The sequence below is a fragment of the Drosophila virilis genome, chromosome 5 (assembly GCF_030788295.1).
Source record: "Drosophila virilis strain 15010-1051.87 chromosome 5, Dvir_AGI_RSII-ME, whole genome shotgun sequence".
In the NCBI taxonomy this organism is placed as follows: domain Eukaryota; kingdom Metazoa; phylum Arthropoda; class Insecta; order Diptera; family Drosophilidae; genus Drosophila; species Drosophila virilis.
The window spans coordinates 11,224,922-11,242,948 of NC_091547.1; the positions used below are offsets into that span (position 1 = coordinate 11,224,922).

The 18,027-nt window shown below is 42.0% G+C and overlaps 3 protein-coding genes and 1 long non-coding RNA gene across 7 annotated transcripts in view; 2 read left to right on the forward strand and 2 right to left on the reverse strand.

The window, feature by feature from the left end:
- The first annotated feature begins 45 nt into the window (after positions 1 to 45).
- Positions 46 to 2,116, forward strand: spag (RNA polymerase II-associated protein spaghetti). Its single transcript, XM_002050375.4, has 6 exons — positions 46 to 280; positions 341 to 642; positions 698 to 906; positions 961 to 1,556; positions 1,615 to 1,897; positions 1,964 to 2,116. The coding sequence occupies exons 1-6, from the start codon at positions 122 to 124 to the stop codon at positions 2,053 to 2,055; spliced, it is 1,641 nt and encodes a 546-aa protein (XP_002050411.2). The 5' UTR covers positions 46 to 121; the 3' UTR covers positions 2,056 to 2,116.
- The window catches only part of LOC138911321 (uncharacterized), a 34,481-nt gene continuing 18,224 nt past the window's right edge, over positions 1,771 to 18,027 (reverse strand). The window contains exons 1-2 of one of the 3 annotated variants that reach the window (XR_011416848.1): positions 2,932 to 3,065; positions 1,771 to 2,427 (exon numbers count right to left, since the gene is read on the reverse strand). This is a non-coding gene — a long non-coding RNA (uncharacterized lncRNA). The other 2 variants (XR_011416846.1, XR_011416847.1) reach the window with 2 other exon arrangements.
- LOC6625315 (myelin regulatory factor) lies at positions 3,142 to 17,291 on the forward strand. 2 transcript variants are annotated; one of them, XM_015173721.3, is made up of 9 exons: positions 3,142 to 3,375; positions 8,662 to 8,785; positions 11,540 to 13,046; positions 13,133 to 13,772; positions 14,506 to 14,771; positions 14,853 to 16,026; positions 16,085 to 16,617; positions 16,676 to 16,895; positions 16,971 to 17,291. In XM_015173721.3, the coding sequence occupies exons 2-9, from the start codon at positions 8,755 to 8,757 to the stop codon at positions 17,049 to 17,051; spliced, it is 4,452 nt and encodes a 1,483-aa protein (XP_015029207.1). In that variant the 5' UTR covers positions 3,142 to 3,375; positions 8,662 to 8,754; the 3' UTR covers positions 17,052 to 17,291. The 2 variants fall into 2 exon arrangements, with proteins under 2 accessions (XP_015029207.1, XP_002050410.2); XM_002050374.4 differs by lacking the exons at positions 3,142 to 3,375; positions 8,662 to 8,785 and adding an exon at positions 10,296 to 10,413.
- Positions 17,236 to 17,977, reverse strand: mRpS17 (mitochondrial ribosomal protein S17). Its single transcript, XM_002050373.4, has 2 exons — positions 17,776 to 17,977; positions 17,236 to 17,714 (listed from the first exon to the last, which is right to left on the reverse strand). The coding sequence occupies exons 1-2, from the start codon at positions 17,881 to 17,883 to the stop codon at positions 17,355 to 17,357; spliced, it is 468 nt and encodes a 155-aa protein (XP_002050409.1). The 5' UTR covers positions 17,884 to 17,977; the 3' UTR covers positions 17,236 to 17,354.

The following is an 18,027-nucleotide window of genomic DNA, read 5'->3' on the forward strand; positions in this document are numbered from 1 at the left end:
CATCATTTATTTTGCACATCTATCGATAGCCCGGCACAATCGATATTTTTGTCAAAAATCGCTGTCATGACAACCAAAAAATAGCGCTCTTTAAGAATAACAACAATCATAAAATTATAAAATGAGCAGCGAAAAGAAGGCAATGGAATTGCAATTCCAAGTGCGCCAGAACGCACGTGACTATCAGAGCTCGGTCCAGGATCTCTTCTCATGGGAGAAGGAAATCAAAAGCAAAGAGAAGGCAATGAAAAATGCGCCCGCACCAACCGTTCAGACAACCGTAAGTAGTCAGAAGTGTGGCTGGTGAGTTCGTCACGTTTATAACTACGCGTCTTTGTAGAACGCGCCGGTGCGCAGTCACGTGACAAAGGGAGATGAGACAAAGAAACCAATAGCAAACAATGCCACAGGTAGCCCCGGTGGCTCAGCAGCTAGCACACCGACCGAGAAACGGGACTTTCCGACAGATGCATTGGCACAGCTGCACAAAAAAGCCAATGATATTAAAGATCGTGGCAACAACTATGTGAAACAGGCCGAATATGACAGAGCCGTCGAAGCGTACACTGAGGCCATAGAGGTGTATTCTCAGGATCCCATTTACTTTATCAACAGAGCCTTATGTTATCTGAAGCTAGAACGGTAAGTGGATTAGCATATGCATATTAAGAAAGCCTCACTGATCTGTTCCTTATAGCTATGATAACTGCGTTGAGGACTGCGATGCGGCGATTGGGCTGGACAAGCTGTGCGTAAAGGCCTATTATCGGCGCATGCAGGCGAACGAATCGATGGGCAATAATATGGAGGCTCTCAAGGATTGCACCACCGTGCTGGCCATAGATCCCAAGAACCTTGAGGCCAAACGGAGTTTGGAACGCATCAACCAACGTTTGCGCAAAATTGGTATTTAACTTAATTAATGTTTATTGAACTAAGCTAATTATGCCCAATTTACAGCTAACAAACACGGTCCCAACTTTAGTGAAAGTCGCGACGATCTTATAGATATTTTACCATTCGATAAGCCCGCTTACAAGCGCTCGAAGCAGCCCATGCGTCGTGTGCCTGTTGTGGATATTGTGTCGCCCCGGCCCAACCTGGATGAGCAAAAGCCATTGCGCATATCGGATGAGGAAATTGATAAGATATTTAACAGTAATTGCGGACCTTTTGAGGAAGTGAAAAAAGGAAAAAAAGATAAGAATGTAACTAAGCCAAATTCCTTGAAAGCAATGGAAAAATTAGATGTAAAAATTCTGGAAACCAAGCAACCAGCTGCTCCTTTAAAAGTCACAGAAAATTGTACAAAATCGTTAGAAAAAAATGTCGTTATTGAGCCACTCCAAACTGTAAAACCAGAAGATACCTCCAATAGTAACAAAATCGTAGAACAAACTGTTGAAACTACCTCACAGCAAACAGTAAAAGCTGAAGACTCCGATAAGACTATCCAAGCTAAAGAAAAAATAGTTGAAATTAAAAAATCTAATACAATAATTACTACAACTGAACAAAAACCGCAAGTCACAGAAACCGGCGACGGCTCAATGGAGGTACGTGTAATATAGTATAAGTTTATAATTTCACAACTAATTATCCTTTTTTAAACAGCGCGTACCAGCTGCGCCAGCCGGCACTGCCCAGTTTTATATAACATGGAAGGAACTAACGCCAAATCAGAAATATCACTATTTAAAATCTATTGAAATACCAAACCTGTGCAAAATACTTGGCGCTGGCTTTGATTCCGACACATTTACGGATCTATTGCGCACATTGCAGGATTTCTATGTGCCCAACAAGGAACCAACAACAGCTGCAGTGCTGCTGGAGATAAGCAAAAATGATGAATTCAATATCTTAGCCATGCTTATGTCGCAGGAAGAGAAGAAAAGTGGGTGGCTGTGTTTCATTTATATTCATTTATATCTTAAATTCATTTAAAATTGTATTTTTGCAGTGGTTGCTTTCATAATGGATGGCATTAAGAAGTTACCCAAAAATAATCCAGCCCTATTGGATAAGCTTGGCAAGGCCTATAATGTAGCCTGAAGTTAAAAATTGTTATAAACAATAAACGTGCTTGATTTGCTTCAGATTGTTAGCCCAAAAAGGTTTTTAAAAATGTTATTTTCAAATAGATGTGAGTAACCTTAAAATTAAAAGTGGTGTGGTTTATACATACAAACATTTAATTTATCATCATATGAGGAGGGAACTAGTCACACGTACAGCTCACACAGACGCCGACGCTTCCAAAGCATTGAAACTGAACGCTGTGCGTGCACTAATACTTGTGCAGCACACACACATACAAACGCACACAGAGGACTTTAATTCGAAAGCTCAATTCACGTGAATGCTAATAACATAAATCCGAAACATTTCCAGTACAATGAATAATAAATATGTATCAAGTTTGCGCTGAAAGTAGAAGGAAGAAAAAAAAACGGTTCACATGTAAGAACGAGAACACGAACGTCACCCAGTCAAGCAATGAATATTAAATAGCAAATTGAGTAATATGAATTAGTGTAATTTACATAAATCAACGTATTAATTCAATCAGAGAAAGCTGCTACCCAAAATACATATGAATGTGTGTATGTGTGCATGTGTATATATGTATGTATTTTTCTTGTAAACTAACAGCTCCATTAAATGATTTAAAGTTGAAATTATGCGCTGATGGTTTAACTGCAGCATTACAACACCAGCTGAAGGCGACAAAAATACATTGGAGCATCGAGTGCTAATCCGACAAGCGGATCTGGGCTCTGAGAACTCTCTGGCAGACCCGAGCCAGATTTGTGTCAGCGTGAGAGCCGACGTCGCCGAACGCTGCTCAGATGTACTAAGCAAATGTACCGGGCTTAGCCTAAAAGTCATTGTTGTTGCATAGGCTAGTTATAATTTAATTTACATTACTTTTTTTTTTTGCTTCTTATCGTTCGTAGGCTGAGCGCATGTTGTGCGTTTTGCGTCTGTGTGTGTGCATGTGTGCGCGCATGTTCGGCTTGACGTAGTTGCCAGATGTGCGCAAAATGTGACGAGCGCACTGGCAACTCCGCGGCCGAAGCTAAGCTTCATTAAGCAGCTGCTGGAGAGGCAGCGAACGGAGCGCATGATCGCCCAGTTGCTGTTCACACTCTAACAGATTTAGATATCGCGCTCTGAACGAATGAGAAAAATAAAATCAAATAAATCCAATAAAAGTTACAGACGAGCAGCACACGCAAATAATAAGCGAGCGAGCGCCGTAATAGTTTCTAGTAAAGTACATCGCGTATACGAAGCGTGAAACACAAAAAGCGATCAAATAAACGTAAACAATTACAGTTAAATACAAGCGTCAAACTAACGGAAATTTGTGTAAGTGTGCGCGTGAGCTGCGAATTTAAATGCAGTAATAATATACAAATACAAATACATTTAATGCAAACAAGTGTAAGCAAAGGAGAGAGAGAGAGAAAGCAACAATAAGGAATACACAAATATAATGCAATGTATTATGGAGAAAAATATCAAAGCTAACTTTGCGACTTGGTGAAAAAAACAAAAAAAAAAAATAAAACAGGAAAATTGTTGCAATTTAAGAAAAGCCATAAAAAAAGATGTGTGCAAGTGGGCAAAGCAAAAGCTGCGTACGCACGCATGTGTGTGTGTGTGTGTGTGAGTGTGTGTGTGTGTGTGTCTAATGTAAACATGTTTGTACACATACTCAAGCTTTAGCGGCAATGAATAACTAAAAAAAATGTGCAAATTATCAGCGAAAACAATGAAACTCCCACCAAAAAAAAAAATAGAAAAAAAAAAATCACAGAAACTCGCGCAGCATCAGCACAAACACAAACAACAAAAATAAATCTAAGCACAGAACGAGATATTGTGCGACAGAGATAGACTATTGGCATACTAATACCAAGCCAAAGCCACGTACAACGCTTACCTTTCATTTCAAAATAGTCAACAACAGCAACAACAACAACAACGCAAAACTGAAAGAATGCAAAATGAATTTGTTGCTGCTGCTGCTAGCTTGAAGCGTTGCCTGGCACATCTTTAAAAGTCTCAATTCGCCGTGTAAAGTGCCCGCCCACCTGCCGCACGACTTGCCTAATTTATGCTGCGTCGCGGTGTGAGCGGGAGTGGAAGAAGGAGGTCTACCTGCACCCCTACAAACCGGAGTTGGCGTCTCCGTCGTCAAGTTCAAGTCGAAGCCAAGATTGCGGCCAGTTTACTTGACGTGCGCCTCTTCTGCTGCTGCTGCTGCTGTTGTTGTTGTTGTTGTTGCTAATCTCGGCTTCTTCTTATACGCGCTTAAAGCTTCATCGCTCGTCTCAACCTGTGCCAAGCGCGCAAAAATAAAAAGTAAAACATAACCCAAAATAAGACCAAAAGACAAACAACAACAACAACAACAACAACAGCCGCTGAGACGTCAACAGCGTCTCCAGGCACAGCAACAAAAACAATAAATATCAGCAAAAGACATAAAATTCAACCGGTTGGTTGGGTTTCCAAGCCGCTGCCTTGCGCTCAGCCGCAGCAGCAGCGCAGCCGCAGCGCAGCAGCAGCAATAATTTGTAAAATGAAATAAAAACAAAAGGCGAAAAAAGGAAAGATATATGCACGCTTATAAATAAAAGCAGCAGCTTTGGGGAGTAAAAAACCAAGCCTTGTTTAGCATAGTTTTCTACAGATCCGTTTGTGTTCTTTTTTTCCCAATTGGAATTTGTTAACAAAAAAAAAAAAAAAGAGCGCGCAATAATTGCCAAGCCGGATTTCTGCAAAATAAGTGCGCGCCTATTATTTATAATTTCATTATGTTAATTATATATACATACAGCACAGTTTGATCAATGCTCAGACTATTACGAAAAAAGCCAGCTTAGAGGGGGCTTCAAAAAGTATGGCAACGCTTGACTCTGATTGGCTTGTCGTGTAAATTGTCCTCTCGGTTTCAGTTGCTAATTTTTGTTTGATTTGTCTGCGAGGGCAAGGCGTTGCTTAATTCAGCTTTAAAACGTTTTCTTCTTCTATTTGAAGCAATAAACTGGCTTTCAATGGCAGAGTTGACAATATGGCAGCCCTAATCTCATGTATGACTAAGCTAGTGGATAAATCAACGGTTAATATCATTTGCATTTACATTTGTTTTATGTGTTATTTTATACTTGTTTTTTAATAACAATTAATTTCACTTGTTTAAGGCAAGCGATAAGCACTGAAAACACACTTTTTAAAATCGGAAAAGTATGGCAACGCCATAAGTATGTATTGGGTTAAGGGGAAACCCAATTTCGTGCAGAGACGGCTTATCGAGTTATCGATAAATTGCAGAACAGCTTTTTAATCAATAATCTTTTTGAAATTGCAGGCTTATCAACAATTTGTAAGTTAAAATTTAAAATCTAGAAACAAATAGATTTGCCAAGTAATCGAATCGAGAGCTTATCGATAAATTGTAGGCCAGACTTTAAAGCAGAGGCAAGCTGCAAATGAATAACTTTCCAATGCTTTCATCTACTTAACAAAACTGTGCTAATTGCAAGTCAGTGCCCTATACAAATAAATGGATATTTTTAATGCGCCCAAATGCCAAAATGAATCATAATAGATAAAGAAAGACAATGTACATGTCTGCTGACCAATGCACCCCAGATATTCAGCCCTGAAATCTATACCAGATGGGATTGGTTTGGTCTTGCAAATCTGTTTTTCGGTGTGGCAAAACGTATTTGAGCAAATCTTTAGAGCCAGGGCGCTAATTCAATTGATTAGTGCGATCTTTCAGACACACGTCTATATAGCTGGCCAGAGCTATTTTTTTCTTTCTTTCTAAAGCTTGTCTAGAGTCTATTTGCATACGTACAAATTGAAATCATGCGTTGGGCCCCAATTCTGGCCGGTTCGAGCATAGAGCTCTTATCTTTTTCAGCTAATCCGCATGTAATTGAAATGTTGTTCAAATCACATGCCAGTCATGGCAATTAGCACGACAGCAATGGCAAATATGAGCGTTTGCATGGCTTTATTTTTTTTGTATACCCATTGAATGTGGGCAGCAAGGGTATAATGCTTATGTGCCTAACTATGTAACAGGAAGACTTTGTAAAATATATGTATTTTCTGGGTCAAAATGAGTGCCCGAGTCGATGTAGCTTATCTGTGGCTATATATAAACACGTCTATGCCAGAGCTATAGACTTAAAGTTATCGATAACTCATCCACGAAATCGATAAGAGTCGTTATCGACACCAAAAAGCCGGATATGACATAGTTGAGGTTCATATACTTGAATCTCATATGTATGCACCGATCGGACCATAAGCACCGAGCTTATTCAATTCGGGTTATGCAGGGTATCTGTGCGTCGTCACTCTGATTGTTTGTTATACAAATTTGTTGTGCTCAAATTTATGGCTCAATTTTTGTGGCCAATTCGTGCAGTTTTGACCGGCACGCCAGTTCAATGCAAAAGTTGTTGTTGTTGTGTTTGTTTATTTTTTTTTTATTGAAATGCTAATAAAGCGCCAAAGTTTGACCGCAACAAAAAATGAAGAAGCGCTTACATTTGCGGCTGTGGCCCTGCAAACAATAGCAACAACAAGCACAGCTTAACTTCCGGCTAAATCAATATAACAACAACAACAATAACAACAAATACGTTTCACAAGTAGCGACAGGTTTTCGTTTTTTACTAAGTATATTTATATATCTTTGTTTTTCTTAAATACCGCGCAGCTTCTTCTTCTTCAAAAAAAAACTCTTGTCATTATTCTTATACTTGTTCTGCCTCGTTTGCTATTTTTTGTTTTTTTTTTTTCAAATATTTTTAACAATTTCGAGTGTTGTTTGTTGCGTCAAACTAAATCAAATCACTTGAGTTATTTTCATATAAATAGCATCTTTTTATTTGCTATTCTGCTTGGGAACTTTTGCGAATACGTTTCCATATCCATATCCATATCTATATCCATAGCTCAGCTCTGCTCAGCTCGGCTCGCCGATGCCAAAGCGTTAATTTAATCAAAATCATTGCGACAACACGACGTCAATGAATGCGACAACAACAACCACAACAACAACAACAACTGGCAAGACGATAGCTGAGGCAAAGTCAGAAGAATGTCTTCTGTATACATTTTGTAGGGTTTTTTTTTACTATTTTTCTTACAAAAGAAATTACATATTTATGTGGTTCTAGGTAAAAAAAAAATAAAAATGTATATTTAAATGTGCTTTCAGTTGAAAAATTAATGTCGATTTGCATGCATTTATTTAAATCCGAAATAGTTATTGATTGTCTGTGGAAAAGTACCTGTGTATTTAAAAGATATACATAACATTAAAGCGAGTCAAAGAAAACTTTGAGCGAAATTGTCTAAAAATGTATTAAAATGTTTAACACATTTAATGCCGTATAAGACGTAAAACAAATTTAACGAATGTTAATTTTTTTGTAATAACATTATACAAATATTCAGCCAGAGTTTGCCTCTCTAGCAAAAGCTTTAAGATTTGTTCATTTACGATCCTGAGCGTATTGCGTTATAAATGGCAACAGAAGATATCTAATAAATGAACCAAATGTTCAGCCGGATATAAGTTCCGCATTTCATCATATTGCGCCATTTTGAAAAAAAAATACAAAAATACGAATTAAAGCAAACATTCCGCTTGGCAAGATAATGAGACACAAGCAGACAGACATTCAGATAAAAAAGCAAATACAACAATGTCGGCACTTAAAACGCAATTAAAAGCAACAACAAAAACATATTTTAAAAAAAAATGATATATATGCCATATAGATTTGGCATATTGCAATTTTATTGCATACTTCACAGCGCTTAGCTGGAAATTAATGACAAGCAAATTGACAAAAAATTAACTGTACAACAAAAACCTAACCTCAAATGAAAACCTAACCTCAAACCAAAACATAACCTCAAATAAAAACCTAACCTCACATAACCTACACAATTAAAATAAATCGATATTTTCGAAAACATGTTGCTATTTCCACTAAAAAATGCTCAACTAATTTTTCTTAAATTCTGAACAAACACAAAGTCGATGTTTTTGCATATTTTCCATATGTGTAAAATTCTCAATATATTACACATAAGTCTTGAACTAAAGCTGATTAATAAGCTCGTCTGTTTATCTTGGCTGGGTGCTGCCAACTTTTGCCTGGTCCAGAGTGCAAATGAGATAACATGTCGAGTACTTGTGCAAATATATATATATTATATATATATATGAGAATGTATCTGAACGTTTGTCAAAATCTGCGACGTCATGGTGTTATCGGAGAGAAGCGCATTTCAATTATGCGCAAAAATAAAAAAAAAAATGTATAAAAATAAAACTCGAATCAAGCTCATACTCATAGAGAATTGAATGTTTATTTTGTCATTTTCCGGGAATTATGGCAAGTCGGAATAACGTTCTCTTCTCTCTCAATTTTTTTTTTTTTTACCTTGTTCGAATTGCAGTTTTTCAAACGAAAAGTTAATAACTAATCAAATATAAGAAATGGTAATAGGAGCAGAATAAACAGAAATTGTGAATATTGTGAAAATTAACTAATTCTATAAAAACAATAATAGCAATAGCAGTTTTTTCTTATGCTCTTTTATCATTTCCAGAACAGAGGAATCGGAACCATGCTGTAGTCTGTGCACACATCTGGAAAGGATGCCACTGAGGAGCAAACGTTTGCTGGACAATTATCTTTGGACATGAACATGGAATTCGAATTTCCGGACTTTTGTAAGTATGAAATAGCATTAAGCTGAGCTGAGTGGGGAACTGCAGGGAGATCTAAAGTAAAGTTGTGCTCTATAAAACAGCAGCAACTAAGAGGCTGTAACCGGGAGTTACCGACTGGGGAATACCCTTTACCTTTGTCTATCAACGCAAACTGAAACAGAAATAGAACAGGCAGCTGCATGTCAAGTTAGGTGACTTTAGCTCTTAAAACCTAAGAGATTTGCTCAAAAAAATCTGGTTTTCGATATCGATTATTAATCGATTGCTTGTAAACGTGGCAAGTTATCGATTATCGGAAACAAGCTCGTACTGCGCTTTCGACCAACGTTTAAATTTAGATTAATTTAAAACAAAAAATATTTTTTTCTTTGCAAAAACTATATCTCAAATATGAATTGGCATTTAGCTGTAATAAAATCAAAAGTTATCTAAAGATTTATCTGATGAATTAGAACTAAGCAGAATTTTTGTTTGTGCTCAGTTCGTTCAAAGATTTCTCTAACAAAAAAAAAAATGCAACTATAAATTATGCCAGCCAAATAGTTAGAGATACGATGATAACAACTAAATGATTCTAGTCCACGGCAAGGTTATAAAAAGCGTTCAAATTGTCCTTCGGCTGGTCTCCAAAATATGCGCAACTCCGTCAATAATAAAATCTAAATGCGACTACGAAAATAGATGGCGAATCAAATAAATTGATGGGCCTAACAAAATCTGGCTTGGGCCAAAACAAGCCCCCTATACACACACACACATATATATATATATATGGGTTTTTTTTATATATATTTCTAAATAATGTCGCCTGTTTGTTGCCGCGCAGAAACTTTGTTTGATCAATATTCTCGGGCAGGAGGACGCATTCAAATATTTGCACGCTGATTGAATTTCAGTGCATCAGAATTTCGTAGCGAATTTGACGTGAATTATTGTGGCGCGGATTCGTAAATAAATATATATATATATATATATATATATATATAGAAGAAATCTGGTCAAAGATATTTATTGAAAACAGCTTTTGCGTTCATGTTTTCAATTGTGAATGCACAATTGGAAAAACATTTAAGAAACACTTGCCGCAACAAAACTTAGTTTTCATTTCAATTGGTTTTGTTTTCTTCTGTTTTTGTTTCAGCTTTTTGTTTTGTCGATCTTTTTTTTTTTTAGTTTTTTTCATTTTTCTTTTAATTGAGTCTCGTTTTCGCTTTCAATTGCTCGACGAGCTTCTGTTTCTGCGCTTCAAAGTTGTTTATATTATTTCATATATATATATATATATATATATATATATATATATATATATATATATATTTATATAAAAGTGTAACATTTGGAAAAGCGCATTTTCACTGTTCAGCGGCTTGTGAAAAGTGCATCAACCGGCTGTGCGCTCACATGTGCGTTAGATAATTGTTTTGTGTGTATATATATTCCAAATGGTTTTTACAATTAATGCTTGCCGTGGATGCTGTTGGCGCAGCTCATAACTTGGCCGTTAGTGCATCACGTTTGGGCTTGGCCAAAAGGCGCCCGCAACGCGTTTCAATATCATTGTCAAAGAGCTAACAATTTTATTTGAATACAACACAATTCGATTATGGACTATAGCAAAACGTTAAATGGTAATTTTGTGTGTGATTTGTGTTTCCATTTTATTTATGCATTTTGCCAACTGCGTCGCTTTTATCGATCAAACACTTCAAATGCCTTTTGTTTGGGCCCTCTTATCAGTCCAGTTCTGCGGTTCTTCCCTCATTCAGTTCATTAGAAATGTGCCTTTATCATATTTGTAGTAAACATTTTGCCGTTAACGCCCCCTTAACGACAATCTCTGAGTCAGCGTTGCCGCAATCGATGTGCTTAATATACGAATTAAATTATTTAAATACACAACAGCTAACCGAAAATGTATTCTAACACTTTATGATCTATGTCCCGTGTCTAGTTTTCCTCTTTACAAATTATCCAACCCACACACATTCTTTCATTATACTTCATCCTTCTCATACTTATACTTAAACTCACACTTATACTAAAAGTCATGCGTGTGCTCCTGTCTTATAACCATTCTTAGTGACATACATATACATCATTTGAAAGTCATCATCATACTTATACTCACACTTTTACTAATATTTATGTTCGTGTCTTACGCTTAATAATACCCGTACTTATATTCATGCCCATGCTCATATTTTCGTGGCTTACTTATACTCATACTCATACTTATACTGCTACTTATACCCACCTTATACTACAGTTAGGAATGTAGCCACACTCATATTTTAATTATACTCATCCTTATACTGATACTTATATGCTTGTAATACTTATACTCATACTCATATCGTGCGTACTCGTTTGTCTGTCTTATACTGTATACTTATACTCTTATAATCACGCTAAAAGTTATACTAAAAGTGATTAAATATGCTCCTAACTTAATTACTTACTAATTACACTATTAAACTTATAATTTCGCTTATGCTAAAAACTTATACTTATACTCCTATTGTAATCAATCGTCTATCTTTCTTATACTTGTTTAGATCTAACTTATAATACTCATCAAACTTATACTCACACTTATACTAAAAACAAATTCTCTCAATTAATAAAAAATCTTAATTTTAACTATCCTCAAACTTATAATTAATCTTATACGCATACCCATACATCTAATTATATTGATTATGCTACTTATACCAGCATTTTATCTATTACTAATGCATTATTGTGTACTTACAGCTCGCCCCGATTTCATGGATGGCATCGACAATGAGGCTCTCGATTTGTTTATGCAGGCCGCCGGCGTCGGTGCGCTGGACGATGCGGCACAGCACAGCAACAATGAGGCGCTCAGCGTGGAGCACACATCGGCGGCGTCTATCGGTGGCATCTCCAAGCTGGAATCGCCGCACACGCCGCCGATGAATGTGCTGGATGCACAGCTGACGGGTCGTGCCAGTGCAATGGCCATGCCGCTGGCACATTTGCCCGAGAGCCCGCCCGACTCGGGCTCCGAGCCAGCCTACAGTCCGCTGGGCGATGTGCATGCCCTGAACAGCCGTGACCTCATCTATCCCGGACTGGTAACCATGCACCAGCAACAGCAGCAGCAGCAGCAACAGCAACAGCAACATCCGGGCATGTTGCAGACGGACTTGCAGTTTACATCGCCGCCACCGCCGCCGCCGCAGCAGCAGGGTCATCATTTTGTGGCGCCTGGACAGGATGTGCGAGTGAAGCATGAGCTAATCAATGCCAACGGCTTGCTCTGCCAACAGCAGCTGGGCGAACAGCAGCTGCTGCCCATGCATCATCAGCAGCAGCAGCAGCACCACCAGGAACTGCCGCAGGAGCAGCTGCTGTATCAGCACTACGATAACGGGCAGGGTCTGTATGGCGGCGGCAGCTATCAGAATCTGTCCAGCATGTCCACCTGCATGCTGACCTCGCCGCTGGGCCTGGGCGATCGCGTTCAGGTAATTGGCACCAGTCAATTGTCGCTGAATCGCAGCTCCACGCCCTCCACGCCGGTGCATTCGTTGTCGCGCAAGCGCAAGATGTCCACCCAGTTGGATTGCCCGGATTTTGCGCCCGTGGCGAAGCATGAGGCGGGCCTGCTAATGAGCCCGCTGCGCAGCTCCCATCACTCCATAACAGTGGCAACACGTGACAGCGCCCAGGCTGCCCCAGCCGGCGGCAACAGCAACAGCAACAGCCACAGCAGCAGCAACAGCAGCGATCACGATCCGAGCAAGACACCCGCGCATTCACATTGCTCCGCCTCCGTTTCGCCGGCATTGTCCGGCATCAACTCGCAGGCGGAGAACAGCCTGGATGGGCAGGCAAGCAATGCGGCCGGTGGCAGCGGCTCCGGCAGCGAGGCTGGGGATCCGGCTATGACGCAGTGCATCAGGTTCAGTCCGTTCCAGCCGGAAAACTGGCACAAGCTGTGCGATCAGAGCCTCCAGGAGCTGTCCGTCATTTATTATCGTGTCGATGCGGATAAGGGCTTCAATTTCAGCGTCTCAGATGACGCATACGTGTGCCAGAAGAAGAATCACTTTCAGGTTACTTGCCATGCGCGCCTTCAAGGAGATGCCAAATTTGTTAAGACACCGTCCGGTTTGGAGAAAATCAAATCCTTCCATTTGCATTTCTATGGTGTCAAATTTGAGGCGCCCAACCAAACGATACGCGTGGAGCAGAGCCAGTCGGATCGCTCAAAGAAACCATTCTATCCCGTACCGTAAGTATAAGACTTGTTGTAGGATTAGCTCGATCCTCCACTTCCAGTTCATATGGTTGATGCATTGATTGAATTCCTTTGCCCAGTATCGATCTCCAGAGCCATATTGTCAGCAAAATCACGGTGGGTCGCCTGCACTTCTCGGAGACAACCAACAATAATATGCGCAAAAAGGGACGTCCGAATCCGGAGCAGCGTTTCTTTCAGCTGGTCGTCGGGCTGCATGTGCACACCACATCCGGCCATTTTCCGGTCGTTAGCCATGGCAGCGAGCGCATTATTGTGCGCGCCTCGAATCCGGGCCAGTTCGAGTCCGATGTGGATCTGTGCTGGCAGCGCGGCATCACCCAGGAGTCCATCTTTCATGCGGGCCGTGTCGGCATCAACACAGATCGCCCAGACGAGAGCCTGGTGGTGCACGGCAATCTCAAGGTATCCGGCCACATTGTCCAGCCCAGCGACAGTCGCGCCAAACAGGAAATTGCCGAACTGGACACATCGGTCCAGTTGCGCAATATGCAAAAAATACGCATTGTGCGTTATCGCTACGAGCCGGAATTCGCCGTGCACTCGGGCTTGCGGCGTGAGAGCGACACCAGAGAAATTGTCGATACGGGCGTCATAGCACAGGAGGTGCGAGAGGTTATACCGGATGCGGTCCAAGAGGCTGGCAGCGTCGTTCTGCCCAATGGGAATGTTATTGAGAACTTTTTGCTGGTCAATAAGGTAAGAATCAATATCTAAACTTTCAAATAATCTGTGCTCGTGCATGGTCACACTCGCTCCAAAGACTTTTTAGGAAAACTAACTAAAATATACTCTGCATATATACTAAACAGTATATTAAGGCATACAAATTTCCCCTAGATGCCAATAAATTATTAAGAGGGCATTTTTTATTGTCTTACTTTTTGAGCATATATTCGCGAAATATTCCATTTTCTTTGTTTTTCCTTAAAGACAAATACACTTTAAGATTGCATTTTTTTTATAAGTGCCACTCTTATATTTCCCTATTTGAATAACCACACTGTATACGGTCATTCTTTTAGCGAAGACACAATAATTTCCTTTAAAAAAAGGACTTTTATGAGTATCTGGCTCATATATTCGGAATATGCCTGCAATTGGTCACTTTCCAAACGATAACGGTTAAAAGAGCTGTTCATAAATAATTTCCCTCATCTTTAAATATGTGCTCACATTAATGCAGCCAAAAAAAATTAAATGTGTACACACTAATTGGTAATTCGTTTTGGTCACACCTAAATTATTTCCCTTGACTGTTAGATTTTTGAATTGTTCTTGCTTAACAAAAGTTGAACATATGCCAAAACAACCTAATCAATCGACCCATTAAACACTTCCATAAAGCTGTCAAAATCGTTAACACGACAACACAAATATATTTCACAAATATATTTCAACACGCCCCATTTTTTTATATATGCATGCTTAGGATCGTATACTAATGGAGAACATTGGTGCCGTGAAGGAGCTGTGCAAGGTCACCGGTTCGCTGGAGACGCGCATTGAGAATCTGGAGCGGGCAAACAATAGTCACAATAGCCACCAATTGCGTGCCAAGGATCTGTTGGAGCCACGCTGCATACTACCGCCGCGCCTGCACAAGCCGAACAATCGCAGCAATGATGGCTACGAGATCTGCTCCAGCCGCATGATGCAGATCATCATCTTTCTGCTGATCATTGTGATGGCCGCCTGGTAAGCAGCACATGCCACACATTTATGCTCCCGTACCCTTAACTCTCTCTCTCCCTCTCTCTCTCTCTCTCTCTCTCTTAGTCTGGCCGCCGTGTCCACGCTGTATTTTGTGGAGCACAATAAGCAGCAGCAGCACATGGACGGGTTTCCCGTGTTTGGTGACGGTCGCCTCTTTCGAGCCGATGGCCCGACGCGGCTCAGCGACGAGGATCGCTTCAATTTCCAGCAGAGCCTGCAAACGCTCTTCAAGAACAAAACCCATGGGGCTTGGCCCAGTTTGATTTATGCGGCCAGCACGGCACGGCCCACGGGCCGCAGCACAGCCGTGCGGCAGGGCGACGGCGATGAGGAGGAGGAGCAGGAGCTGACGGCGGTGATGAACAATCCGCAGGTGAATTTGCCGCTGCCCAAGCTGCATCCGCGCATCACCACGACAGCTCCACGCAACAACAACAGCAACAACAACAAGACAATTGTTAGCAAAAACAAGTCAAAGTGGCCCGTGAGCCAGGAGGCACTGCGTCCGGCTGTTGCACAGAAACTGCTGCAAAGCGTACGCGCAACAGCCGTGGGCAGAACCCTGGCGGCCAGCAGCAACGATACAGAAACCTCCTCCGAGAAGCCGCCAGGCTTAACGCTCGCCCAGGACTTTGAGAACAACTCCATAGACGTGGATGCCCAGCTGCAGCAGCAGCAGCAGCAGCAACAGCAGCAGCAGCAGCAGCAGCTGAAGCAGCCCACTAAGCTGGACGAGCACATCGTGGTGGTGGGCACCATTGCCAGCACTGCCGTGGACAATCTGGCCGCCGATGCCGGCCAGGCCATACGCAAGCTGAACGCGGGCGATGCGGCCATCTACAATGTGTACAAGACCGTATCGCCGCCGACGGCCAATCTGGCGCTGACTACCAATAAGGTCAGCACCGAGCAGAGCCAGGTGCAGAGCACGCTCGCCCTGGCCCTGGACGTGCCGCCGCCGGCAGCTGTGCGCAACAGCAGCGGGGCCAAGGACAGCGCCGATGCCCTCGACCTGCAGAACCTGAGCAATACCAACGAGTCGGAGACCGCGGATAATCCCATCACGGCGCTGTTCGGATTCGAGTATACGGACGCGGGTCTGCGCGATTCCACGGTGGGTCGCCGCTCTGCGAACCAGCGCAGTCTGGACTGGATCAGGCACAAGAGCCTGAAGACGCCGCTCTTTGGCCAGCCGCCGGAGTGCAATGGCGACGAGGCCGTCAGCGACAATTGTCAGGTGGGTTTTTTGATTGATACTCGAATGGTTGCTCCTACTGTTTTCTAATGTCATGCAGTCCACCTGCTTTGAGGAGCTGCAGCCGGCTGCAGCTGTTGCCGACAATGTGGATGTCAATGTCAAGCACCAGCATGTCGAGGATGAGCTGCAGTCCGCCGAGCAGGAGTCGGATGGCGACATATTGATCATACAGCCCGTGTCCGGCAACGATACGGCCGCTGCACGTGTCTATCATGGCAAAAGCTCGCACACAACATCCGCCCGGGCCAAGCAATACTCCAGCGAAACGGATGGCGCCGCCGGCGAGGATGCCCTCTACACGGTCCTAAACGAGGCGCCGCCAGCAACTGCCGACCAGATGAAGCTGCCGGCCAAGGCAGCGCCCGTCGCGCCGCTGGCCACGGCAACTGCAACGGCAATGCCACATCCACTGGATTGCTGGAGCATTAGCACTTGTGTGCTGGCCGGGCTTAACAATCAGACTATCGACGTGGCCCAGTTTTGTCCCAGCTCCGGCAGCTCCCTGAATGTGAGCTATACTGTGCCCGTGTCGCGCTATTTGCAGGCCGTCAGCTTGGAGCTGCATTTCAGGTGGGTTTGGGGCTACGTCGAATAACTGGAAATTGCATATAAATTGATCAATTAACAGTTCCAGCAAGCCGCTGCAGTGGTCCATTTGCAACGATGAGGATCAGTCCAAGTCGAATGCGGGCGCACAGTTGAACGAGGATGAGGACGCGCCAGCCAGCAGCTGGGTGAAGGTGCTCAAACAATTGGGCAACAACAAGCTAATCCTAGCACTGGACATGCCCAGTCGCGGCAACTTTTTGCGCGACTTTATGCTGCGCGCCAGCCCAGATCTGGAACAAGTAGGGGCAGCAACACATAAAATCTATAATATACGAAGCGTATTTGCCGGGCCTAATCAAAATTTCTATTTACAGCAAAAACTATGCGATGACAACGCCCACGTGGCGAACCCTATACTCCAGTACAACTTTAGCATCGTAAGAAATTGTGATTAGTTAACAATTTAATTTATGGCACGGATCGAATCGAATCGGAAACGGAAACGTAAACAAACACCACAAAGAAAAGTTTTCGCACGTTTTCCAACACTTCATTCCAGCGCTCAGCTGCAACCGCTTGCAGCTGAATGTTGGCAACAAATATGGCAAGAACAAAAATACAAAAGCAAACAAAAACAAATGCATTCAAAAAAAACATTTATCGACATTTTAAATAAAAATATTTAGTAAAATGTACCCGCAACTGTTTAACTACTTATGAGCATACTTAAGGCAACTATTCTTTAACAAGCGGCACGGCTACACGGCGAAGGGCTGTTCCGTGCCATCTTCGTGGTACTTAATGTACGTTTCGCCGTGCGTGAAATCCTTGGTGCCCTCCAGACGACCGCGTGGCGGCGCCTTTTCATAGTCAAATGCCTTGTCGGATTTGCCAAACAGCTGATTGGCCATTTCAATGTCTTCGCGGTATTTGCCGACCACAACCTTTTTGCCGGTAATGGGATCGGTTATGTCACCCAGCGGATAGACCACTTTTTCCACACTGTGCGTTATGAGGCGTGTCATGCGCTCGGGCAGTTCACGTATCAATACCACATCGCCGGTTTTGCACAACTTTTGGGGATCGTGGGCAAAGTAAAACGTATCCTTTTTAAAGTACTGTAAACAATGCGAATCATAAATCTAAATTCCATCACGCTATAAGCAAAACAGTGCAAACCATATTCAGGTTTTTGTCCAGCTCCATGCGACGTATGCGTATTTTGGAGGCATTGTGCTTAATGCAGGGCATGCATTGGCCCATAAGTAAAAGCCCACGCGCTGCCATTTTATAAGATTATTTATAAAAACAACAGAAATTCACGTTCAGCAAGAAATTAGGCAAAACTTATTTAATTAGTGTGTCCAAAAAATACTAACTGCAAATGACATAAAAATACTATTAAAAACCACACAAGACATGTGGAACACA